Source organism: Rhea americana, unplaced genomic scaffold (assembly GCF_003343005.1).
Source record: "Rhea americana isolate MKP2758 unplaced genomic scaffold, rheAme1 scaffold_145, whole genome shotgun sequence".
NCBI lineage: Eukaryota > Metazoa > Chordata > Aves > Rheiformes > Rheidae > Rhea > Rhea americana.
In genome coordinates this window covers 1,941,091-1,967,188 of record NW_028185539.1, presented here as the reverse complement: position 1 = coordinate 1,967,188, position 26,098 = coordinate 1,941,091, and the positions used below count along the sequence as shown (strand labels likewise).

The following is a 26,098-nucleotide window of genomic DNA, read 5'->3' as shown; positions in this document are numbered from 1 at the left end:
ATCGCCGCCCCGCGCGCCCGCGCCGGGAGATGCAGCGCGACGGAGCGGCGCACACCTCGGCGTCTCGCTGAGGGAGCACAAGGTAAGGCCGGCGGCGCGGGGCCGCTCGGCCGCCTCCGCGGCGGCGGAGCCCGGCGAGCCCCTCCGCGCGCGGAGCGGGCGCGTTGCGCAGCAGCGGATCGGCTCCGCGAGCACCGCTGTGGCCTCCAGTAACTTTGGCGGCAGGGGAGGAGAGGGATGGCTGCAGCCGGCCAGGGCGCTACGCGGTTCTGGAAAAATACCGCGGGCTGCGCGGGGGCAGCGGGAGCGGGACACTCTCCCGAAGCCGCACCAAGTGCTTCAGGTTTTCACACGGCCGCCTGCCAGCACCTACCGCTGCTGATTAACTTCGGTGCTCTGAAGTCCAAACGCAGCCCCGATGAAGTGTCCGTAAAACACGGCAGTGCAAAAACAGTGGCTGCTCTTATTCCAGTAACTTGCAATACAGCAGCCCATTTTTTTTTTTTTTTTAATCCTTTTCAGGGTCTGGAGCTGCTGGCATTCTGTGAACTGTTATTATGGAAAACCAGTGGTTCTCCCCATGTAATATTCCGCTCCCCCGCTCCCGTCCCCTGCCACCATCGTCAGTCGAACACATTCAAATTGGCGATGGTGTGAAAAATGCAGCAGGCAAACGGGACAAAAGGGAGCACGCATCGAGCACCAAAGTCACAGCCGGTGCTGGAGCCAGCCGGCATCCTGCAAGGCTGGCAAGGCATCCAGAGCGGCACGCTTCGGGCTTCCGCCTCGCGGCCGAGTCACCCGTAAAAACCCCGTGACCTCAGCACCGCTACTTAATACAGTGTTTACACGGAGTTACAGCAATACGGGGGAAGCAGGATTGCAGTTAGCTTAGATTCGTTTGAGAGGCATGTGAGAAAGCAGGCAAGCCTGAACAAAATAAGGACATCTTGCAGTGCCGAAAGCAAAGAGCATCTTCCCTTGCCGCTGCCCTTTCTCCCAAGGGATCTGTCCCAGAAGGACCGTGGTCCCTCCCGGCCATGAGGCGGAATAGGTAACGGAGCAGTTTCATTTGACCTTGTATGTCAAAGCAACTAAAATCCTGCACAAACATCGCCGAGGAAAATTTAACTCATTAGGCTCTGTGATCAGGAAGTTTGCAAAGACCTGTTTGCCAGATCTCCAAGAACTGTGTAATTTTTCAGCTGAACCCTGGAAAACAGTAACAAAAGGCAAAGCAGTAACAGGTCATGTCTAATGTAAATGGGGGATTTATTCCCTCTGTTTCACTGAGTGTTTCACTGTGGTTACCGTTCATATGTACAATGCTGTCAGAAATGCTGTATGCATCAAGGTTAAAATCTAGATGCTAGGCGAAAAACTACCAGCTTAAAAAAAAAAATGACATGTAACCATCCTGATTGGTATGCCACACACTCAATAATTTAGCAATATAAATTTCAAGCAAACACATTAATAGTAAAAATTATGAGCATAGAGAATAAGCAACATATTTCCTTACTTTTAGTGCTAAGCTTATCGGTGCTCCACCAGTATGCTAATATCTTTCTTTGCTACAATAATACTGTTCTCTTCAAGTACAAATAACAGCCTGAAGTTAAAAGTTGGATTTTTTTTCCCCTAGCATTGTAACTATATACAAGCAGACCCAATGAAAGTATCTCAGTGCTCGGGTATTACTAATTTATCATCTACAGGCTTATTCTATCCAGTGATGACATTTATATTAAGTGATTTGAATAAAAGATATGATTTATGTTGCTAATCCAAATATTCAAACCGAACAGTTGTAAAATAAAATTATTGCACAAGAGTTTAAGGTGCTGTTGCATTGAAAGCATATTGCCTTCATCTAATGGGCTCGCTGGTGAAGGCTGATTCTAAATAAGATTTTTTTTTTTTTTTTTTTTTTTTTTTTGTGTAAGGACGTCATGATGCCCTTGATGAAAGATATGTGCTCCTTAGGGCTCCACAATTATTAATGATGTTTATTTTTAACAGGATAGTCAAAGTAATTCAAATCTTGAATGAAATCAGTATCACTTTGCCCCCCATTGACACAGAGGGAAAAATAACCAGTTGGGCAACAGCACCACAAAAGAAAGTATTAGTTACTCATCAAGAGGGGACAGCACTTAACATTCAGTGCACCCTCCTGCTAATTAAGCTCACAAGCAAGTAGCTCAGAGGAGCATCTCTGCGTTTTTTCCGGGTTAACTATTTCAGTGACAGAGGCGTTTTTGCACCACAGAAGCGCAGCACATCTAATGAACGTAGGGAGGAGATCAGCACACAGGAGGAGAACACGGCTAAGGAACAGGTCGAGCTGCACGAGCGACACGCGCCGCCGGGGACCCACCGCTGCCGGTCACCGCAACGCGCTGCTACGCTCCTCGGGAACCCAACCTCAGCAACAGCTTGGGCGAAAGACACAGGGAGGGATTAATCATAACGTTTTGTTTAGCCTGCTCCGGAGAACAGAAAAACCAAACTCAATACTATTATAAAACACTAGTCCTTTGCTGTGACCAGTGTGGCAGTGACAGCCAGTGAAACCTACTGGCTTGCCAGAAATCTCTGCTAAAATGTAAAAGGGTACCTCTGCAAAGCAGTCGGGCTGTGGCATCTGAGGGCACCTCCTCGTCCAGTCGTTGGCAGCTTGGACAGGGAGAAGTTAGGAGGCACAGTCACATAATCACGCATGCTTGAGGAAATTACAGTAAATCTAGGATTTAAATTATCTATTCAAAGGTCTTTTTTCATGCTTTATCACAGCCCCTATTTTAAGAACATCTTGAAAGTCTGTGCAAGACATTAAAAACATGTAAGCAACGAATTCATTTTATAGCATTAATACTCATCTATATTTTTGTGCACTCAGTTTTCAAACTATACATGCTTTAAGGAAATGAGACAGTATGCATATTTTAAGGAGAAATCTCCAAGTGGTGAATTCAACGGGAGTGCCATGTTTGGCTTTTTAAAAATAGGAGCTTGCTCTTACTCTGTGTGGAAAAATACCATGAAACCTCTGAAAATACCGGTAAGATTTACCAGGTATTTGCATTCAGTTCTAAGTTACTAGGGATTACATAGAATATGATCAGAGCATTCTCCTAGCGTAGTGGTACATCACCACTCAGAAGTCTATTTTACTACATTCAGACAGAAACAGCCACACTACTGATCCCTTAATACTTTCCAAAGGGTTATACTTGCTTATACATTTGCACAGCACCTGCTTTTTAGTTAGGTGTACTCAGAGGAGGGTAGAAGACACATAAGGGCCATTTTCACAATCTGAATTAAGCAGAGATCCATTTACAAACCCTGGGCCTGGAGGCCTCCAAGACCTACAACATATAGATGAAGGTCAGAGCTTCTTAATACATCATTACAAGAAGAGACTTGTTCTTACAAAGTAGTGCTGAAGTTGTACTGTATGCCAAATTTTTAAAATCCACTGATCGATACCTCTGAGCATTTGGCTCAAAACTCAGTCCATAAAAAAAAAAAAAAAAGTTAAAAATATCTCAAGCTTTATGTCATTATGGCCAAATACATGTGATCCTGCAGCTACTAGATGAGACAGACTAGTCATTTATAGCCGTTAATATGCTAGCCAGCAATATGGTCATGTACACAGAGAAATTCAACTGTATGGCTAAGGCAAGCAAATTTATGAGGAGATTCCTATTTGAAATGAGATCTTAGTATTTGAAATTTCAGAGACTATAACCAATAGAATAACACTGTTTGAAAATTAAGGAACAAAACAAACCAAAATATTCACCTTGCACTTTACGTTTAGGAGAGCAGAATGGAGCAACCAGCCAGGACACAAAAAGAAACGCATCAGTTGGTGACTACAAAAACCCTGGACAAACCATTCACCACACCAGCTTTTCCTGCAGAAACGCTACCAGTTCGGCCTCACGTTTCTAAAATCTTCCTTTAGTAGCAGCTTTTCATTAAAACAAGCTAAAAATACAGTCATGTGGTGAACCCAAGAACCTGCACACAGGTGACCCTTGCACCTGATTTAACAAAATCTACAGAAGCAGTAATGTGGCTGGCACACTTGCTATTTAACACAAACAAATATTTTTGAAGCCCTATGCAAACCTCCTCATGCCTGACTTGTCTAGGGATCCCCCATACTTTCTCAGCATTTCTTTTCTGCTCTGAAAAATGCTTTCTCCCTCATTAACTTCCACCTGGACAGCCTGCTCCTTCAGATGCAAGGCTGAAGTTCTCTCTATCTCCAGAGAGACCATTAACATCTTTTTAGTAGTCTGCACCATCTAAGACATTTCCCTCCTTCTGTATTTACTTTTTTTCCCCCCTCATTTTATCTAGTACAGGAGTTCCTTATTATTTGTACTGAAATAATGCTGATAAAAATCTCAACCTTAGCTGTTTTTTGAGAAGGGAAGCAAATGCTTTTGTCTTGGTTTTGCATTTCTGTGATTGCACTAGCATGCTTGTAAATAATGCCAATATAGTTAAGAATTTAAGCTATTAAAAAAAGGGTAAAGGAAAATCACTATATATGGCCTGAGAACGAGGAAGATTTGTCAAGAAATAACAAAGTAGGATTTAGATGTTTTGTGCTCATCTCATTCTTTTTCTCCCTGCTTGTTTTACACCAGTCCCTCTTCACCTCTTCATTTTCTTTTAACCTTCAGGAAAAACACAGACACCTAGTCAGTAGTTCCACTGTAAAAAAAGACATTCTGGAACAAGTCATAGCCATAGAACTTAAAGCAGTAAAAGCTTTCCCATACAGAAAGAAAAAAGAACACAAAATCTAGTTACACAGCCCCGGCTAGCCTCACACATTTGGACCATGGTGCAGCACTCTTCTGAAAACTGAAACACAAGTTGTATGTGCTTGACACAAAACCACTCAAGCAGGTGTGGATCGCAAGCCATACTTTAAGACTAGCAAGGTGAAAACTGGTTTGGGTCTTGTTTAGCTGCTTCATGCAAGAAAAAGCAAGGAAGAAGAGACAATTCAGTCAAATTAATAATGTTTGGGCGTTTATATATGAATAAGGTAAGAACTTTATAGCAAGCCCCATTTCTCCTTCAAATCATTAGTAATTGGTTGTTCACGCCCATTTTGATATTATGTTCATTATTTTCTCCAGCAAATATAATTGGAAATGAATGAGGAGATATAAGTGAAGAAATTTAAGTTATGAAGCAGTTTAATACATTTTTGTGCATGCAGGCCATCAGCAAATAAAATACAGCAGTATCTCTGAGGAGCTGAAAAATGGACAGATAAAACATCTAAGTACTGGAGAGCGTAACTCAGTTTACATTACACTTGAACCGTCTGTTAACTCTGATAACATTGATCCATTCTGCAGACTGGGCCTAAGTTCTTGAATTCAGGATGAACCTGTGTATTTAGGCAGTCTTAGCTGCACAAGTTGGTGGAAGAAAAGTGTATTATACTCTTGCATTCACACTAGTGGTAGTATTAAACACACAAAGCCACAATAAAAACGATGCAAATTATCTGACTAGTAGGCAATTCTGGTGCCTGGAGCTTTATTCAGGCAATTCTTATTAATAGTATGGGAGTTCTCAGCTACAATCCTACACTTTTAGATAAGCAGAGTATATAACTCAAGCTGACAAATGGGGATATGAATATTCTTAGAGGATATTTAATTAGTTTAATACACTTCCCAGTCATTCATAGCATAAAATAATCTATCTTGAAATACTACCATCAGATTATTTATTTCCAAATCTTTCTCAAAATTGTCTCCCGAGTCCACATAAATGGAAACTAATCTGTTCCACCTCTCCACACTATCTTTGAATACTGTCATCGCTTTCCTCTCCCGTTCTCCATACAATTCTTCCCAAATTGAGTCAAAAACCTTTTCCTCGGTGACCTGGAACCAGCCTGTTTGTGTCTGTGTTACCTGTTGGTTCTGACCCTTCTGCCAGATTCCTCCTCAGTTCCACATTGATGAAAATCTGAGGCTTTTGGATTTTGGATTTGGGGATTTCACACTAAATTTCAAGTTTAAGACAGCCTTTGCTCTCATCCAAGTTTGTGGCTCTTCCTTCACGTTTTTTTCTAAAGCATCTCAGAACCAGCTTTCATGAAAGAAGTTTTAAAAAATTAGAGAGCACACACCTCTACTGTATAACAACTGAAGAACAGCTTTTTGCTGTACTGATTTCACTCTTTCCAAGTAGTGATGGTTTTTGTACCATCCTTTGCCATCACAGAAATCAACATCAGCATGGTCAGGTCTAACTATACACTGTTAATTTACAATTTCAGCAGAGCCAGGACCACGTGAACCCAAAAAACGTTCACACGTCTGCCTCAAGAAAGTGAAAATTATATGTCATTTATTTCCTGGTGACTGCTGACAACCCTGGAATGGAAATACCGATGTCCTAGATTGATGTTATTTATCAGTTAATATCTTGCTACAGACGTCAGGCTCCAGACCTGAATTACCCACATGCATTCTTTTAAACACTACTTCACACCGTCCTCACACGTCTGTGTGCAACCGCAGTCCCACCTGAAAGAGCGGACAGTGCTCCAGCACCTTGCAGCAGTGAAAGGGAAGATGCCAGACTGACATACAGAGCTGGAACCTGCTTGTCTGTCTTTCTTTACCTACCCAACATTTACACAGCTAAGAAGAAACCGAACATAAGCGACGCTGAATGCAGATGCTGGAGGTCTAGAAGCGTGCTCAGTACCTAGCGCCCCAATCACCCTCTCTGGACGTCCCGCACTTGGCCTAAGCTAAAGAACAGAACTGCCTTTTCTGTCATCATTTGATTTGTTTTTTAATGAGCACCAACAGGAACTATTGATGTTTACTGAGAACAGTTAAAAATTAGTGTTACACAATACTGCAGATACCAAGCTGACATAAAGCTCTTAATTTACATAGCAAGCCATTAAAAGTATTCAACAAGAAGTCCTATAAAAAGCCTCCCAGTGAAGTACACCTGCTTTTGGACTCCTGTAAGCCAGCAGAGCATGTGCAAAACTACTGGTGACTCTACCAAAACCAGAACATCTCCAGTGCTCTCACACGAGGAGCATCAGAGGCAGCATTGACAGAACAAGGAGTTGCAGACTTGGGTAGCACAACAGCACTGGTAAACGTTTCCTCCAATTTTCACAGAAATAATAAGCCGCATAACAGCGGGAAACAACCAGATGCCACATGATCGTATTTACTCCAAAGGAAGACTTTCAGGGCAATGAAGCAGCTCTCATGTGTCATCGTTGTAACCAGGTGGTTGGATCCTTTTTTTTGGAAACTGCACTATACACCACCAAAACTCCACCAAGTATTTGCAGTTTAGAGTGCAATGTGTTATTTCAAAATCATGCATCCCCCAGCTGTTCTTTGCAGCAGAATCTAAGAACTGAAAAAATAAAGGCTCACTCTAAGCTAGTAGGGTTTCAACTTTGTTTCCATCTACAGAACCTCTGAAGCTTTTTCTGGGGAAAATACAGCCGCCCTTTATAAGCTACAGTCCCACAGGCCGCTGGGTAGCACCCACAAGCTCTCTTCTCGGGCCTATGTAGAAATAAGATAGGTGAGAAATCTCAAAGTGTCTCCACAGACCACAGGCTGAAAAGCCCTGGTTTAGGCAAATGGTAGGAACGCTCTGTAATTCCTTGGAGTGATGCAAACTTCTCAAAACAAAAGAATTATAAGGCTACAACAATCTAGCCTCTACTTGGTAAAATACAGAATACATAAATGCAGCAATAAGATTGAATTCAGTATTGAGCAGTAAATAAGGAAGTTCAGAGGAAAAAAAAATCAAGTTCAATGCCTTCGGGTTTCAAAACAGATTTTAAAAAAAGTATTAGTTTGATATTTACCATACCTGCTAGCTCTGTGACTTTGTGTGAACAATTCTGATACACAGATGACAGGCTGGTCTAGCACATCAGTTTTGTACATCACTAGAGTACAGTGGGAATTTTTCCTAATAATATCCATCTATAGATGGATATTAATTTAAACACAAAAATTTGGCATATAAGCACCCCTGAATGTATTGCAGATCATACTTGATCCTCATACTTGCATATTAAAACTCTCTGAAATATTCATATCACACAGGAAAAGTTTCTGCCAACAACTAATAAGGTTAATATCTTCTAGTGTATTTTTTTTAATTCAATCTGGTTTTGTTTACTGGACGTTGTTTACAACTGGTCCACAATTAGGACACTACCATGTGATTTCTAAGTTTGTATCTTAACATCATGGTCAGTTATTCTAACAATTAAATGCCTTTCAAAAGATTGAAAATACTTCTAAATAAATTGAATAGAATATCTGAAAGTGGGAAAATAATAACACAGTATTAACAGCACTCTAGTTAACTCAAAATTAAGAAAAACATTTAGATTACATGTACATCATCCTTAGATTGCTATTAGTACTGTATGCTATGGTATATTTAGAATTAATGTAAAGCTATGCTTCCACCTTTAGTTTATTTACAGGAAGTAAATTCAAGCTTCTTTCAGATGTTTGCTTTTAACAGTAAATGCCTATGCTTCTCCTAGGTGTACTTAAAATAAGCCTCATGGGCATCAAATTGTTTTTCAAAAACAAGCATGCATTATTAAACTTTATGGTAATATTTAGGCGTATAAAAATAGCATACAGGGCAGGGGAGATTTCTCATGAGAAAGTATTGCCTTGATCTCTTCAGTAGCCTAAAGACATTTCATATCACTAACCACCTTTTCTTTACCTAGTAAACCACAATTATTTGCAATCCTTTGCATTATTTCTACTTTAAGCCATTAAATATATGCATTAAAATCTTTGTGATCATAGTACGTGCACAGAAGTTTACAGCTACAGTCGATACAGCCTTCATTTGGCCTGCAAATACACAGATTGGAATCTATGCCTTTCATCTGCCTCTGGAAAATGGAATTTTTTTAATAGATTAATCATAGCGGATAACAAATTTATTTTTAAATACATTACTAAACCATAAAACTCAGAAATCAAATTTAAATTACTAGGTAAGCAATAAATCAACTTTTTCTTCATTAACAAATCAATTCGGAAATTCAGTAGGGTAATTCACCTTATAGTACCATGACTGTGCAAGGTTCTGGATTAAGAGTGGTGGTCCTGTAAAGATTTGCATATCTACTTCAGGTTTTCCTACCGACACTGACTTGAACAGGACAGCTCAGTACCCACTGCTCTTCATAACTAACATGTGAATCACGAAATAGGCCTCTTTCCTAGAAACGTGCATGCCATTGCTAAATACTGAGGGAAAGAAATCCGGACATCAGTATCACTAAATGAGGATTTGAAAAGGAGGGATTTATTTAAGTGAATAAAACATGCTATGGGATCCTGAAATAATAAAGGTGGTGGTTTCCCTGTCTTACCTTGAAGACTGATTTACTGACTTAAGACTTCTCTGTGCATCACTATTATTATCATTTAATGGATTATTTCCATATTCAAACATAAGAGAACACTGCTTAAGGGTAATCAGCCAGGAGTTTTAAAACAAATCAAGGCTAGAAAATGAAAAATCAGCTCTGTGATCACTTAAATATTTAAGCTTGGCAAATCAGGTCATGCAGTCAGGGTTCATTCTTAGTAGGGTAATTATAGACAAAAAAAATTACTTGTATTGTCTGTATTTCACTGGAACCTGCAACTAAGTTCCCGTTGAAAGCATCTACTACTCCACTGACGCAGTAAGCTACAGCTTTGCAGTGCTCTGCAAACGGAGAAACTCCAGCTCAGTAGTTTCCTAAGGTACTAGAAAGCCAGGCACTTGCCTCGTATTTCCCAGTCACGCGTTTGTATGCCAGTCTCCACTTGTATTCCAGAAAGCACCACAGGGTTGAGTAATGGGCAGGAGAATTACAGAGAAATCATGCAGGCAGAGGGAACGAATTGAAATTTCTTTTTCCAGTCTGCCAGCCCAGGTCCAGGCTGTGCCCGTGGCATGCTCTCCTGCTCCCCACGAAATCAATACGAGTGCTGGCACTGACTTAAGTGGGAACGGGGCAGACCTCTAGCATGGCCTGATCTCAAACGCAGGTTAAATGATTAAGCAGACCTCCCAGGAGAGTACGTTGTGGGTGGTAGTGCCTAAGTAAGTGAAAATTGAAGTCAACACCTTGTCCAAAAAAAAAAAAAAAATTCCCATATAAACTTCTGTGTGTTAGATACTAGCTCCCAATCAACTGTTTTCTCAACCCTTCTGCTATCAGATGTGCAAATAATAGTTATAATTGGAAACACTAAGAACTGAGAAAGATTTAAAAAAAATCTAGTAAAAATCTGGTAACTATCTTTTGATAGTTACCATTCTTAAAGACAGATATCTAGAAAATGATTAGTCCAAGCTACTATTGGGAATAGAAATCTCTAGATTAGCTAAATCATTCAGGCTAGTGCAAGTGGGAACATTTCTGAAGAATCAATTTATTGGCTATTAAAGACACTTAAAATTAACTGCATCACAGACTACACTGCATCATTTATCTTATTTCAATTTTGTAAAATATCATCAGACTCCTGCTTTCATCTGTATTAAAGACTCAGTTTTGTCTGTTATGTCATTCCAAACTAACCCAGTGATCTGGCATTCCCAAAGATTATGGGATCTGAAAATCAAGGCAGTGTCTTCAGTTCAGAGGTGTGCTAACAAAATATCAAGTGAATACTTTGTCCACTGTGCTCATGGACAAAGGACCAGAAAAGTCATGACTCCAGGAGCTTCCAGAGCCACATGGAATTCTAGGAGACGCTTTCAGTAAGTGACTTCCAGATGTAGAAGCAGTTTTTGTAATCTGCCTTTATGCTTCAGAAGTCTGTCTGCCTTTCAGACATAATAACTGAGCGTTTCACATCTAAGTGCAACCTATCTCATATTTGCTGCAATTCCTTAGCAGTGCAAGGACTCACATTAGCAGATTGGAAAAGGGAATGGACACAATGGCTACCACCTTTGTGTATTCATTTTTTTCAGGAAACTCACTGGTTTAGCAAATCGTTATGGAACGCTTGCATAAATAAGGAAGTAAGTGCAGAGTTTTGGGTTCAGTGGTAGTTTTTTTTACAACGTTACATTTGTCAAATTTCAAACTGCCAGTTTTGTATCTTACAAAGCATTTCATTACTCATTAAAGCATTTTGAATTTCCAGCTTAATATATTAAGATGGATAGATAAATACTTATATTTCCTGCCATCGCCATCTTTGGAAACTGTCAACCAATGAGAGAGACCAGTGGGATACAGAGTATGTCACAAATACAGGCATAACTTAATTGTTTGAATGTTTGCTGCAATGACGGTATAATCCAAAGCAGCAAATACAAGTTACTAATATTCCCCACAAAGCTGGGCTAACCCCTTATCTTGGCGCTCCTCTGGAACAAGAACTCCCTAATGTTCAGAATAGGTTTTTTTTTGTTTGTTTTTGTTTTTTTTTCCCTGCAAAATCTACCATTTGTTTGTACATCATAGATTAAAGGCATATAGATAACTGAACTGATCTTGGCCTGCCAGTAGGGCGCAAAGGACGAAAGATCGCTGTAATCTGAAGTTTTATCTTCAGGCTTCCCTTTAGCATTCCGCAGTCTTTCATAGCTTCCTCACTTACAGGAGGAGCTATTTTTCCATGCCCTCCACCCTCTAAATTAAAGAAAGAAACTTGGTCACCCTTGTATCAGATGCTGTACTTTTACATACATTTTTAGTGTGGGAACTACCACGTAGCAATGCAAGATTTTGTTATTTGAGAGGTTTGGTCCCAAATCATCTCTCTTTTGGCTCTCTCCACCCTCTTCCCCTACCCATTCACACAGACTTACTCAGGTTGGATGTTTCTCATCCAGATCGATTTAAGCAGAAACTTCCTCTTCTAAAAGGACAGTTTCTCATCAGAACAACCTGAACATGACAAATGAGGTTTAAAAACAAAACAAAAAGAAAAATTAAACCTCTACAGATTTTGGAATACTTCGGTTGTTTACAAATTACTGGAACCAGGGAAATAAAACATGACAAAATTTAAGTAATGGCAGATTTGCCTGAGAGATTTTGCAAGCAGCAAGCTAACAGAGGAGGCCAAGTCTGCTGCAATCCGCAGGACACCCAGCCTGTGCCACAGCTGCGGCAGCCAGCTCACACCTAGGCTCTCTAGCAGAAAAGGAGGCCAAAAAATCAGCTCCGTACTGCTAGGGTCACTGGCTTGAGCTGTTAAGTTTTGCTCTTCCTAGATGTCAGACTTTTTCCCCTTTATTGCACAATGCCATTTAGAGATATAATAATGTTCCACCCTTTCTCAGGCTAAATTTCCTAACAGAATTTTGAGTGAAAAATAGCCTGGAAACTGAAGCTCTGACATGATCAAACTTTTGTGCGACCATTCATAGCTGACACGTAAGAAATATTTCAAACGATAAAAGGCAATATAAAGAAGATTACAAGTTCAGGCTGAAGCACTCAGCCAAGACTTGGATCTCCCTGCTTGGCTTTGACACTGAAGGAATATTAAATTCTGTGTGTGGTACACTAGATAACCTCTTTTCTAAGTGTAATAGACCACTGCTCCCAGGAAACCTTGCAGGATACAGGCTGTCTACCATGCAGGTAGACAGGTGTGGTAGTAACTTCTGGAAAATGGTTTTATTACTTTAAAAAAAACCAACTATATATTTTAAATTTTCCATGGAAAATAGCTTCTTAATTGTGTTTTCCTAAATGAGAACTGAATATAGCGTAGCCATAAGAAATCACTCACTGGTGCCACTAGGGTTGATTTTCAAAACATAACTGTGTGGTGGCACTTAACTCTTTAAGAGTTTCATACTTCTTATTTAATAGAATAAAACTATTTTTATCAAAAATTTATTTCAGTTGCAGTATCTGAAAGTCCCTTTACTCATATTGCATTGTGCTCCGAGTCCCTTTGAGGGTACATCAGCATTTAAATAGGAGACATATGCAGACTACTTGGATTAAGTGGGAATTAGGTAATTCAGCAAATTCCAGCATTAGAGGGAAATTTGTGCAATAGGAGACTAAAATGACAACTTTCAAGTGAGGTGTAAAAAGGAGGTCTTAACCATTCATAGTTACTGCAGATCCCATATGATCTGCACAAAGATAGAGCTGTTGTTTTTTGCTACGTGCTGCGTTAAGCAGTTGGCATCTTTTCATCCTTGAGGAGGTGCTTATGTTTCAATAGCAGAGTAAGCCATTTCTGTGAATCATCCGAGTTGCTTTTTTTTTCTTTTTTTTTTTCTTTTTTCTTTCTAAAGTGTTTTAGGAACCTTTGGGATAAGGAGCTCTTTTTATAAAGGGATATTAATGCTTCTAGTGAAGGTTGGGTTGTTTTGTGTTTAAAGCAAAACCTTGATTTACGCACTGTTCACTTCAGCTACAACCTTCCATAGCTCATAATCTTTATGCACGCAGCCGTACCAACGACTTGCTAACAGTAATTAAGCTTCATCTAGATTTTAGGTTAAACTATGAGGTAGATTTAAAAGGAAAAAAAAAAATTCCACAGAATACCTACACCTCTAATGGCAAATTAAATAAATCACTTGCAAAGATGCAGAGTATATTACATGGGGAAGCGTGGTTCGTAAGCACAAGTATTGTTAAAAACAGTACCACAATCTTACTATTAAATATTTGCACTAAAGGAGTATTAAAGATGATCAGAACTATATGCTTTTATTTGCACAGACAGACTTTTTATTCATTTTCCCCAGGCGTTTTGTTAATTATTAAGTAAATTTATATGACTGGCTTCCTGACGGCTTAAGTTCCCTTCCAGAGGGGTCACAATGCTGAAGTGGCACCATCAATCCGACAGCAGCAGGGTTGCCTCGGGTCTGAAGCGAGGTCTACAAAGAATGCCTGGGTGCAGCTCTGGAGTGCCACAAAAACAACTGGGTTTGGGGTTTTTTTTATTTTTATTTTGATGATACCATAGTATCATCTTGCTTTGTGACCCTGCAGAAGTCTCGGCCTATTTACAATCCAATTCCTCTGCCTATAAAACAGGAGTTACCTACGCTTAACCTCTCTAGGTAGCAGAAGGTTTTAATAAATCTCAAAATACACTGAGATAAAGAGGCACTATTTTTCTAGCAAAAGACTGAAGTCTAATATCAAGGATTATGACTTAATTAAAAGAATCAAGCAAAACCGCTGTGAGTGGCAGATGTTTCCGTCAAAGCCCGGGAAGTGTTCTCATAGTTTGCAATATATTTGAGCTAAATCAGTGCTTCTGGTGTAACAAAAGATTTTTTGAACTGTTTTTGAACGCAGGCATCATGGTGAGTAAGGAGCCCGACAAATGCCTACTCACCACCTCGGAAAGCGAAGTCGAGCCAGCAGCTTCGCTCGCCTTGGAGATGAAATACGCACTGGATCCCAATCGGCAGATCAAGAAGAGAAACAAAGCCCTCCAGGTGAGGTTTAAAGATATCTGCGAGGCCCAAAACGAACAGCGGGACAAACAGCTGTCTACAATACAGGATACAGAGAAAAGAGAAGCAAAGCCCGTTTCCTACAAGACGGCCTATCGCAAGTACATGACGGTGCCTGCGCGGAGGTCGATACCCAACGTCACCAAGAGCACAGGAGTCCAGACCTCACCGGACCTTAAAAAGTGTTACCAGACGTTTCCTTTGGACCGGAAAAAAGGGAATATTATTAAAAGCGCCTCAGCTGTCGACACCTTTAAGAGTCAGAACAACGGGTTTCTAATAGATATTAAGGATAAAGACGGCAGAAGCTCAGGGGAGGCCCTTCAGCGCAGCAAGAAGGGGGGCAGCCTGCAGACGGCCGAGTTCATCTCGCACGCGACGGAGCGCGCCGGCGCGGCCCGCGGCGCCGAGCCTTGGAGCCGAGCCGCCTGGCACGGCTGGGCCACGGAGCCGCCGGCCCTCCTCAACTCGGCCGCGAGGAGGCTCCCCGCGCCGCCCCCGGCGGGGTGTTTAAGACGGAGGTGGCGACTATTTACCTACCCGCGTCCCAGGGCGCGCAGCCCGAGCTGCGGCAGCTCGCGGCGGAGACCGCCTGGGCGCTGCTCCCCGCCGCCGAGGACGGGGGAAAGAGGACTGCGCAGCTCAACGGCGTCCAGCCGCCGGCGGCAGACGCGGCGGCCTGCTCGGCGCCGCCGGCGCGGTGCCCGGCCCCCGAGTGCCGGGACCGGGCCCTCGAGCCGAACGCGGCGCCTACGGAGGAGAGCCAGCCTTGCCAGCCGGCGGTGGCGGTGAGCGAGGAGTGCCAGCAAATCGTGCCTCACACCGAAGTGGTGGACTTGAAAGCACAGCTTCAGATGATGGAGAATTTGATCAGCTCTAGTCAGGAAACCATTAAAGTGTTGTTGGGGGTTATACAGGAGCTAGAGAAAGGAGAAGCGCATAGAGAAGGGTGAGTATAAGCTACGGCGTTTTAAATATGCTTTTTCTTTTTTAAAGCAAGACCAGCACTTCAATTTGCAAATGTAAGTTGGTGTTTTCCTCCCCAGAACACTAACGTGTCGCACTCTGTATTTCTCCCGTGTACTAACTTTTCCTCCTTTAGACGTAAGTCCTACAGAAACCTGCCAGGAAAAAAAAAAAAAAAAAAAAAAAAGAAAAAGCAAGCTGATTTGCTGTTTGACTTGGCTACAGTTAGGGAGTTAGGTGGTGAAAGACCTACAGCAGCTTTTCTGCTCGCAGCGCGCGGAGCTGCTGCACGCACCTTTTCTCTGGCGTGCGCAGAACGGACCGTTTTCAGAGACGGGATTATCTGGAAGGCTTTTACATCAGCAGCGTGTATTAACTGTAATACCTCACATGGCATAAAAAGTGGTAGAAAACCATCATCCTGTAAGAGACTTATGTTTTTAAGATTAAGGGATATTATTACAACTCTTAGTATAATCCCATTAATGGCATATGAATCTTGTTTGTTTTACTTTCAGCTTCTGCATTTTAATTATATTTCTTTCAGTGCAAAATTCAGTGAAAGCTTTGAATATCAAGTCTCCTTTGTAGCATTCACTCTATTTGATATATGCCAAACTCCTAAGTGCAAAAAAATGTTTACCTTACCTTAAGTTACTTAAATCTACCTACATGCATTCCAAGTAAGTTATTACAACACCTAACACTTACTCTTTAACTAGATATTTCAGCTTCTATATTTTTGTCTTCTACATTAACAGAAACATTTAAGACTTACTTGCCTTGACTTGAGTTTTATTTAGTCGATACACTTCAAAATGCAGTGCACTGTTTCTGTGCTTTTAAGAACTTCTATAATGAAATCGTAATTTGACAGAATAAACCTGGATGCTGAAATTTGACAGAGATAGCTCTTGCTAACTCTGTTTGATGCAGTACATACTTTAATTTCAGTCAAAAAAAGTACCTCTTACATTTAATTTAGGAATTTAGAAAATACCTTGTTAACCCTAAAGTTTCAAAATGCATTTCATGAGACGTGATCTTAAGTGTTAGACAATGTTGTCAACACAGCCTTACCCCTTTTAGTTTGTTTTACAGATGGGTATAGTATTTTTAGAAGATCTTGTTAGTGCCTGAATCTTTAGACTGGGAAGCTGCTTCACCTAGCTTCAGGAAACACAAGCTTGTTACTTTTTCTTTCTTTCTTTTTTTTCTCTTTTTTTTTTGAATAGAAATAATTCAGTATTTCTCTTTTGTTAACTTACAGAAATTGCAATAGAATTAGGAAAAAAAAGGACATGCTGCTTGTCAAATCACAAAATATAGAAAGGTATTTCACCATTGATCATCACCCAGCCATCTAGAACCATGTGTGCACACACATATGCAACGTCATCTGCTAAAAATACCAGCACTCTCTCCATACATTTTCATATCAATTTTCATCCTTTGTCTAAAGATTCAAGAGCACAGTCTCCAAATACATTTCTTTTTCCTTTTCACATACTTGGATCCATTTAAAGTAGCCAACATGAGGACTGCACCCATGCCTTCAGCACAAAAGAGATCCTGCCCAAACTCGTCTCTTCACATAACCCTTTGGAAGCTGTCAACCAAAGCTCTAGCCAACTGCCGTCCTACAATAGTGGAAATCGATCCACACACTCCATTTGTTCACGGTATCTTTACTGACTCTTATGTACACACAGACTCATGTATTAGTCTGCAACACTAATTGTATTTGATCACAGACTGCTTACTACTCTTCTACTCTTCCCCCCCCCCCCCCCCCCCCCCCCCCCCCCCCCCCGCATAGGCTTCCCTGGCTACGGTAAAGTGATCCTTCTTCATCACTTAAAGATGCACTGCACATTTTAAAATTATTTCAAACATATCCTGTGGTGTGGAAGAGAACACTGAAATGTTTTTACTAATTAGCTGATGTTAATTGTGAAATCACACCAGTGGCAGAGGCTAATCATAAAAATTGAGGCACATCATCTACAAACCAGTGCAAGACTCAAATAAGGGCTTTGTTTCTTTTCAAGAATAGAAAAAGGCTGCTTCTCCTTAAGCACTTTCAGCTGCACTTCCAAGTGCTCCAGGCATGTCCTCAACATGCCTCGTCCTAGCTAGACATGAGGGCTGCAGAGCCAGGGAGGGAGAGGGAAGGTGCTTACAGCAGATCCATACTTACATATGCTCTCGTTTTAGGAATTATGTTCTAGATCCATCTAGTTTTATTTAGTTTTGCTTTGCCCCGGCCTAGGCAATCTTAAAAAAGATTAGATGGCACCCGCACGCAAGGAATGTTTCTCTTCTCCGCTAGCCATATTATATTCCACAGCTGAAAGGGCATTCTGCTCTCCCGCAAAGCACCAGTGCATTGCTAACACTAAGGACTATCTTCATCCCCATTTCCCTCCAGTATAACAACTAATAGGTTGCCCCATCCTTTTATTCTAATAATTCCTCCACGTGATTGCATGCAGTTCTACAATATTTTTTGCCAGAGTGACCAACTAATGTCCCTGCTGACCATTAGATAACTTCCCAGTGTTAGGCTATCGGTCTTTGTTCCCTTTTTAATCAGGTGTTATGTCAGTTTTTAACAAGAAATTGAATAAAGGCTTACTGCTGCATCTCTGCTTACTAAAGGACATGCAAGCCTTCCGTCTACTAAAACAAAAACCAATGTTCTATGCTTATAGCACCCTGCTAGTTTTCTTTCGTATATTAAATTCCTTACGATAATACACATCATGAAACAACACAAATTGCTGGCAAAAAAAACAGCTTAATCTCTCAGTCAGATTTTTTTCTCTTCAAGAAAATCAGGGTTGTTTAAGTGCTGTTGTTGTGCCATGGGACTAGTGCTCAGAGGATTCATTTTCACTAATATGCTGTAGGTCTTGAACTGCTATTACTGCGATTCATCACTAAATGAGTCTAATCCAGCAAAAATTGTATCAGCATCTGTGAAGATAGTAGTATCATCCTTTGGGTGAATATCATCCATGTATACTTTTTAAAATGTCAGTACTACATTATCTCCAATTAGCAACGACATCCAGCAGTTGGCTCTGCTAAAAAGCAACTGAAAACCAGTGGGAGGAGAGCAGCGGAGAAACGAGACACAGGGTCGAGGGCTCGCTCCAGGGACGCACCGGGACCTTCCTCTCTCTGCCTTAGGTCAGGGCCCACGCATTACTCAGAGTGCAAAATCTGGGCCATCAGGAAAGCCACCTGTTCCTACCAGGCACTACATAGTTTTAATGCGTTACATCTACCTAAAGAACATGCAGTAGATCTTTTTGGCAGAGTGGGGAGAAGGGAGGAAGAAATCATTATGGCTAGCTTGCAACCCCACCCCAGCTCAAAGGAGATTATTAAAACTGTATTTCTTGCATGTATCATTTACTCATCTTTGGCAATGCTGCAATTCTGTTTTTTTATGTAGAAGCCTCTACAAAGACTTCAGAAAAATACACCACAGCAAAAGGTGTTCAACAACATTTGTGTTAACTCATGCATGAACAGAGGAAACAGAGCTACAGCTTCAATTCAGACTTCTAGCTCATAAAGTGGGCAAAAACATGCTGAATATTGCATGATGCAAAGTGCAGCTTTAAACACCACCACCACAGGTTTTTGCTCTAGATAAGTGCTTGCTTTATCATCTAGTAAACTAAAAACAATCTCTATAAATTACAGAGTTATTTGTCTATATTCAAACACACTGCATTCAGTTTATTAAGCCAAATTCTGCTTCTCGCTAAGAGCCTATGAAGCCTCACTAAGGCGAATGGGATCGAAAGCAAGCTGTAAATCACTAATCCCCAAACCTGGCTAACTCAGTACCACCTATCAATACGTAACAGAGGCATTCAGAAGATTAACAAATAAATGAAAACGCTTTGCAACTGGAGAACAGCAATAACTTAAAATCCGTAACAGGAAAAGTAACAGTAATAAAGACTCTTCTCATTATTCAGTAAATCAGCTATTTTAACAAAGTTTTCAATTTATCATATAAAAATACAGCAACAGTATTTGGACTCTGATAGGCCAAATACTACACATTAGACAACAGATATTCAGAGAGAGTTTATATTCATTTGTAAGCAGACAGTGGAGTCTTCACTGAGGAAGTTTTCAGAGCCCTTAAATGTGCATGAAGCGAGCAGGACAGGGCAACATCTGCAGTACAGAAAGCTCCTCCAAAGAGGCTTTGGAAGTTTATAATTTCTTTCCATGGAGAGAATTTAAATACCTCCACATTTCCTTCCAATTAATACTTCCAATTAACATTTCTTAGCAGCAGCAAAACAAAACTGCGCTTTAGGATGCATGTTTAAACCAAAATGAGGGGAGAGCTTCAACGAGTGCAGAGGGAGCATTCTCATCCAAATACTTCTCTAACAAATACTGCAAGCAGTCATCCTCAAGGTCACAGGAGCCCAGCATAAACTTAGCATCCTGACGCGAGAACAGTGGCAAATTGAAGTCAGATAGCCAAAGCAATTACCGCTCTGAATGTTTGCCTCTTGCCTTTTCAGAGACTACTTCAAGTACAATCGAGCTGTTCAGTGCAGGTGAAGGGGACAGGGTAAATAAAGGGGGAATAACCTCTGCTGTCTAACAAAATCCACCTTTACACATGAGATGATGCTCTTAAAAGCTGAGTAGTTTCTTATTTCACATAAGGAGAAAAGTAAGCTCAAAGAGCTTACAGAAATAAAACCTCTGGGAGAGGGAGGGGAAGAAAAACACCTCTGAAAAAAACCTTTCCTGCTAGCACACTGCAGTGTGCTAGCTGCAGAAATGATATGACAGTGTTTGGGATTTCCCCTCCCCCCTTTTTGGTTTTGTTTTGCTTTAATTACAGACATAGCACAAGAAGTTTAATAAAATTGGTTCTAGGGGAAAGCCTGAAAATGGAGAGAAGCAACAGAGAAAAGCTTAAAAGCAGAATAAACTGCACTGCACTGCAAACATATACATGAAAGCCAGAAAAAATAAACTCAACTCCATTTTTGATGCACAAGGTACATCATATACTGAATGCAAAAGCCAATCTCTAGACATTGCGATAACAGTCCTTTGGAAGACGAGACGACCAAGACTACACTTTACTTTCAGTTACGTGATCTTTACAACCGTTTTGTCCGTTCTGTGAAGCTGTCAGATTCACTCCAGTTATTGAGACCACCTCCTAAATTCTCATCTCTTTACCCTAATTACAGTAGTCATATTTCAGACTTTGCCTTGTTTACAGCTTCTTTTCCTCAGCATGGATGTACCAAGACATTTTGGAGATTGTAACAATTTGCTTTTCTAAGGAGGAGATAGAATATCTCTTCATATACGTCTTCCTCAGTCAAGGAACATGAGAATTTTTTTGCACCAAATGGTCCTCTGTGGATCTCGCAACCTTTGGGACAGTGGACTGTTGTTTTCTTGAATATTCTCATCCATATATATCCTTTTTTTTGCTGGTTGCACAAACAGCCTTAATTTGACTCCTGTTGTGCACACAAACATATGCTACAAATAGTAATGGCAGGTTTTATTTTCTAGTTCAATCAACAACAAAACATTCTTCTCTTACTTTTCCTACGGCCATTCATATTACCATTTCTTCTCTTTTTTTTCCCCATTTTTTTTCAAAAGTATGCAGTTGATTCTAATTATTAATAAGCCACCACTAGCCACCTCCTGAACTGTGAGGCTTCTTTTGTCATTGCCCCAAAAGTGTATCCATCACTCTACATACTTTGAGCCATATTCAAACAACCACAATTCCATGAAAATTTGTGGTTCTCTAGTGTTATTTCACTACGGCAGTTTTAAGACTAATTGTTTGCACGTGGCCCTATGCAAGGTTCTCTCTCCTTGCTCTGTGCTTGCTTCCTGATTATAGCTCATCCCACTGCCATCACTCAGCTGCTCGCTTCTCAGGCTTCCCTGAAAGTAAGATTAAGGGTCCATTAAAGCCCACTTATCTGCCCCTATAACAAGTAAACACCAAGTTGCAAAGCAATGGCCCAACTTTCTGTCCTGTATCCCCTCCCTGCAAATCAAGTAGACATGGCAGGGCTGTATGCTACGCACTCATGTATCTCACAGCTCTGGATACATGCTCCATTGGAATAAGTTCATTATATTACTCAAATCCAACCTCCAGCTGCATCTGTAAGGGCAGGTAACTTACGAGTATTTCATACTACAAAAAAAAAAAATACGCGTTTTCATTTGTCTATATATGTTGATGCAAATGGCACTAAGGCTTACGGCTTTCCAAACCCGATGAGATTTCTGTTTTGGATAGGATTTTTCATAACAGTTGGACAAAATTGTTCCATTGCTTGTAATCCAAACTTGCGATCATACTGTCAGGATGGATAAAACCAAGGGCAAACTTTCACAGTTCATAGACATTTGTGGAGCATGTCCCAGCTATTCAGAATATCTAGATACTATAATATTGAAGATAAAGAGTACTGCTTTAAGTAATCCTACCATAATCTCTAGCTCCCAGTTATTAAATATCCTTCAGTAGGAAGGTAGTGGTAGGATGTTTTCAGTAAGAACAGTCGAACAAAATGAAAAAATGAACTGTTAGCAACATTCAGGATTTGGAAGAAACAAAACAAAAAATAAACAATATCCTTTTAACAAGGTTACTGATATTCTGAACAGCTGTTCTGTTTTCTCCGAAAATGACATTAGGAACAGTCTGAGTCTCAGAATATATAACTTGTTTTGCTAAAACATTGCAGCTATTTAGTGACATATATTGTACAGGCCAATTGGGGGTGAAAAAAAAATCAAGTATTGGGAAAAAAAAATCACTTGATTTATATGTAGGTGCTATTCAAACTTTAAAAACAAGCCGCAGCCCCGTTACCTACCCCACGGCTTGTCCCAGCAGTGTTCAGCAGCGCTTCCTGCTGCGCAGCGAATTGAAGGCTCCAAACTTTTCCATCACGCTGACAACAGTGACCCGAAGGCCAATAGAAGCAAAAAAGTTCTCCATTACTCACGCCTACAGTTTCAGTCTGGAAATACTAGTGAAGTCTTATACTGAATGATTAAAAGAAAGTAAGCAAAATAAATACATCCATATGAATTACTACAGATCATAAGAGAAGCTTTTCCAGCTATCACTGAGCTGTCCAAATTACATACCTGCAAGGACAGTTTTTCTGCTAAATCAGTCTTTTAAAGAAGATCTTATTTAGGTACTGAATTACCAGTTTTCACTTTACACAATTAGAGTAATCCTTTAATAACTGCATTTTGACTGTCAGTAGTAGAAAAATCCAAAGAGACAAGAGCATTGAGCCTGATATCTATCCAGTCATGTAAAAATGAGACAAAATGAGCTTTACAGTGTGAAATTTTTCACTGCTGTTGGTTCTCCAAGAGATTAATCCCTAGATTTCTAATTGACACCTACTTCTGAGCCTTTGTGCATATACCAAGATACACTCATCTCTCTTATCCCGACTGGGAAAAATGGATTTTAACTATTATAGTACATGGTCTTACTTGAAGAGCAGTGCTTTGCTTTTGAATTGTTGAGGCTCCTGACTACCCAGGTCCAGAATTGAGAAATAAGCAATTCAACCTTGAAAAAGCTCCTGGGCTTTCACAGAAGAGAGGGTTTTAAAAAAAAAAATAATAATAATAATAAAAAAAAGCATCCAGAAACAGTGAAGAGTTGAGCCAAATTAATAAAAAACACGTGGACTGTTTCAGAAAGCGGAGGGCAGCACCTTGCAGGCTGAGGAGCTGCTAGCCATGTCCCCTGTCCCCTCCTGTCCCCTGCATGCCACCTCCCTGACACTGCTGCCTTTCTAAGACCCAACTACAGATTCAGGTACCGTTCTCAGATCAGAGCCTTCCCAGCTGTGAAAGAAATCATACCGGTTCCTAAGAAAGAAAATATACTGTTTCTTAACTTCTCCTAGTGGTTTTGTTTTGGCGCTTTGCAGACAGAGGAATTTTAAAGATAGATGACTAAATAGATGACCAAATTAAACCATGCAGAGTGGTCCAACACAAAGGGCATGGATGCATACTTGCTGTCTACCACTAGGTTATTCTTCCCTGCCACTTTGTCATTTTTCTCCATGTTATGTGCACACACCAACTAGAAAAACGCAAATTTAATAGAAGGCTTAAGCAAAATGGAGACACTTCAGAGCAGTTCCCGTTTCTACAGAAGTTTGTGATTGTTCATTTTTGCCTCTCACTGAGCAGGAACGAATAAATTGGCCATGTCATGGGGCAGCTGGGAAGAGAAACAATCATTCTCAGGAAAGCTGGAAATCATGCCAAGCAGCATCCCCAGATGTACTGAGCCCTCTCTTAAAATTCAAATTTGTTCAGAGAGAAGAGGATCGAAGCAGCTTTTTGCCATGTCACTTACTGCATCAACGTGCTAGAGAAGATAGACAGCATTGTATTGAGTGTACAAGTTTTTTCCACTTGGTTCCAATATCCTAAGAAGATGCTACAGAAGCCAACAGTATCTATGAATTATTAGCCCTCAGAACGAGAGACCAGACTGTAGAGATGAGCAGAGATATTTTGATATTAACAAGGCAATTTGCTCTTCAAAACAGTTCAACCTGGCATGACTTAGATCATTTCTTTGGTACTTCAGAGGAGATTGGTTTACTTCATTGTCATCTGCACAAGCTCAGAGAAACTGCTAGGGAGAGGACCTCCCCGAGCACCTGTGTACATACACAGCCCAAGTGAACACAGCACTGTTTCTCTGCAGATGCTCCTTTACCACAGTAGAATCCCAAACTACCATTACTTAAGGAAATGAGGAAACAACATATTAAAACCTGCAAAGAGTTATTCAAGCTGTAACATGTCTACAGAGCAAGGTTCTGCTCTTCCAAGGTCCTTCCTCTGGGGGGGCTCCTCTTCCTCCATACAATCCACCAGCCTTCTTGCAAGTACTACATAATCAGCATGAGCAGTGGCCAGCAACTGTACTCCCTCTTCTTAATTTTATGCTACTGTGTCATATTTAGAATTTGAAGCTGGCTCTTTTTGGTTAACATACAGTATAGCTTATACAGTTATTAATATAATCTGGTATAGGCTTATATGCGTAATGCACACAAAGTATTTGAGCATGCATCTCAGTCTCTTTGAAATTAGGAAAAAACACCCAAGGCTTAATACTCTTAGACTTAATATCTTCTCTTCTTTACAGAAACACTGTGTGCAAGTATTGGGCCAAGCCAAGCAAAATCCAAAGGTTGTGTTTTAATACAGTTATTGACCCATAAATGTACTACTAGTTCACACCTATAAAAAAAACCTTTTGGTCTGATTGAGAGGATTTCCTTTGCATTAAAACTGTACAGTTATTAATCTCTGTCGTATGGCCGAGAAAGGGCTATTAGCCCCAGTGCAGGGAGCTGAATAATCACTCTGCAGTTCAGAAATAATTCAGCCAGGGGTCATGAGCACTAGACAGTTATGAGGGCATGAGGCTATAGGCATGGATTTGCATAATGACCATACCATTGAGCAAACTGTCCCAGCTAATCCCAGAAATTACATGCACAAGAAATTCATTTTAATATTAGGTGAATTTGGTGATGGGGACGAATGGGAACCCGGAAGAGGACAGTAGCACATCTGAAGCAGCAGTAATTCTGAAAAGAACAGGTACAGCAGACCTGTGGATGAGCTGCAGTTTCATAGGTCTGAGGGAATATCAGTAACGACATGCTGAGGTCAGAAGCAAATCACTAGAGAGAGATTTATAGCTGCCAGCAAGAGTGCAAGTGGTAAAGCCAGAGACCTCATCTTAATGCAACTACTGGAGTAAACTCCCTGATAACTTGCTGAAAGTATTTGGCCTAAGAATTATTAGCCAGAGACAGAGCTGCTAATCAACTAGAGCAGACAAATTCACTGATTTATTATTAATGCCCAGAGATGACACTAGTTATCCTCCTGATCTTCTGATGAGACAAAAGCACATAGTTAAGAGATGTGCTAGACCTCATAGACTCCTAATTCCTATAAAATTCTGTGATTTGAGATACTTTCCAATTCTTTTGATTCTCATTTTTTCAACCAATATGCAGCCCTATTAAAAAATAATTTTTTTTAATCCTTCACTCCTTGACTAACCCTAGTATAATATAAAATGTATTTACAGGGTGAAAGCACTTGAATTGCTGTCTTGGGAGTCATGCCATACGCCCACAGCACAAATACCTCCAAAAGAAAATTAGTCATCTGCTTCCAACTGTCAAGATTCAGTAAAAAAGACAACAAACTACTGCCTTGGAAACAGTCTAAAAATCTCACCATTGAGCTTCTGCACATTTCAAAGTATTTTCAGAAACCAAATGAATAATTGCAGCCCTGTAATGAGATGGCAGATGAAAAAACACAGTAAAAAATTATTCTGATATTATTTTAGAGTATCACAGTATATCTGCTTTCATTTTCCACCCATTACACCATCAGTTAAAGAAAATTTATGCCTTGCTGGTTCTAAAACATGCCTGTACGCAGCGTGGCAACAGTGGTCTTCCCC

At 40.6% G+C, this 26,098-nt stretch overlaps 2 protein-coding genes across 2 annotated transcripts in view; one reads left to right on the top strand and one right to left on the bottom strand.

The window, feature by feature from the left end:
• DOCK1 (dedicator of cytokinesis 1) overlaps window positions 1-26,098 on the bottom strand; it is a 332,981-nt gene that overhangs the window by 151,671 nt on the left and 155,212 nt on the right. The gene's annotated exons all lie outside the window — the stretch shown is intronic.
• The window catches only part of INSYN2A (inhibitory synaptic factor 2A), a 44,870-nt gene continuing 18,799 nt past the window's right edge, over window positions 28-26,098 (top strand). The window contains 3 exon segments of the mRNA XM_085299116.1: window positions 28-82; window positions 14,384-15,016; window positions 15,019-15,493. Of these exon segments, the coding sequence (XP_085155242.1) occupies window positions 14,389-15,016; window positions 15,019-15,493 (1,103 nt within the window). The 5' untranslated portion in view covers window positions 28-82; window positions 14,384-14,388.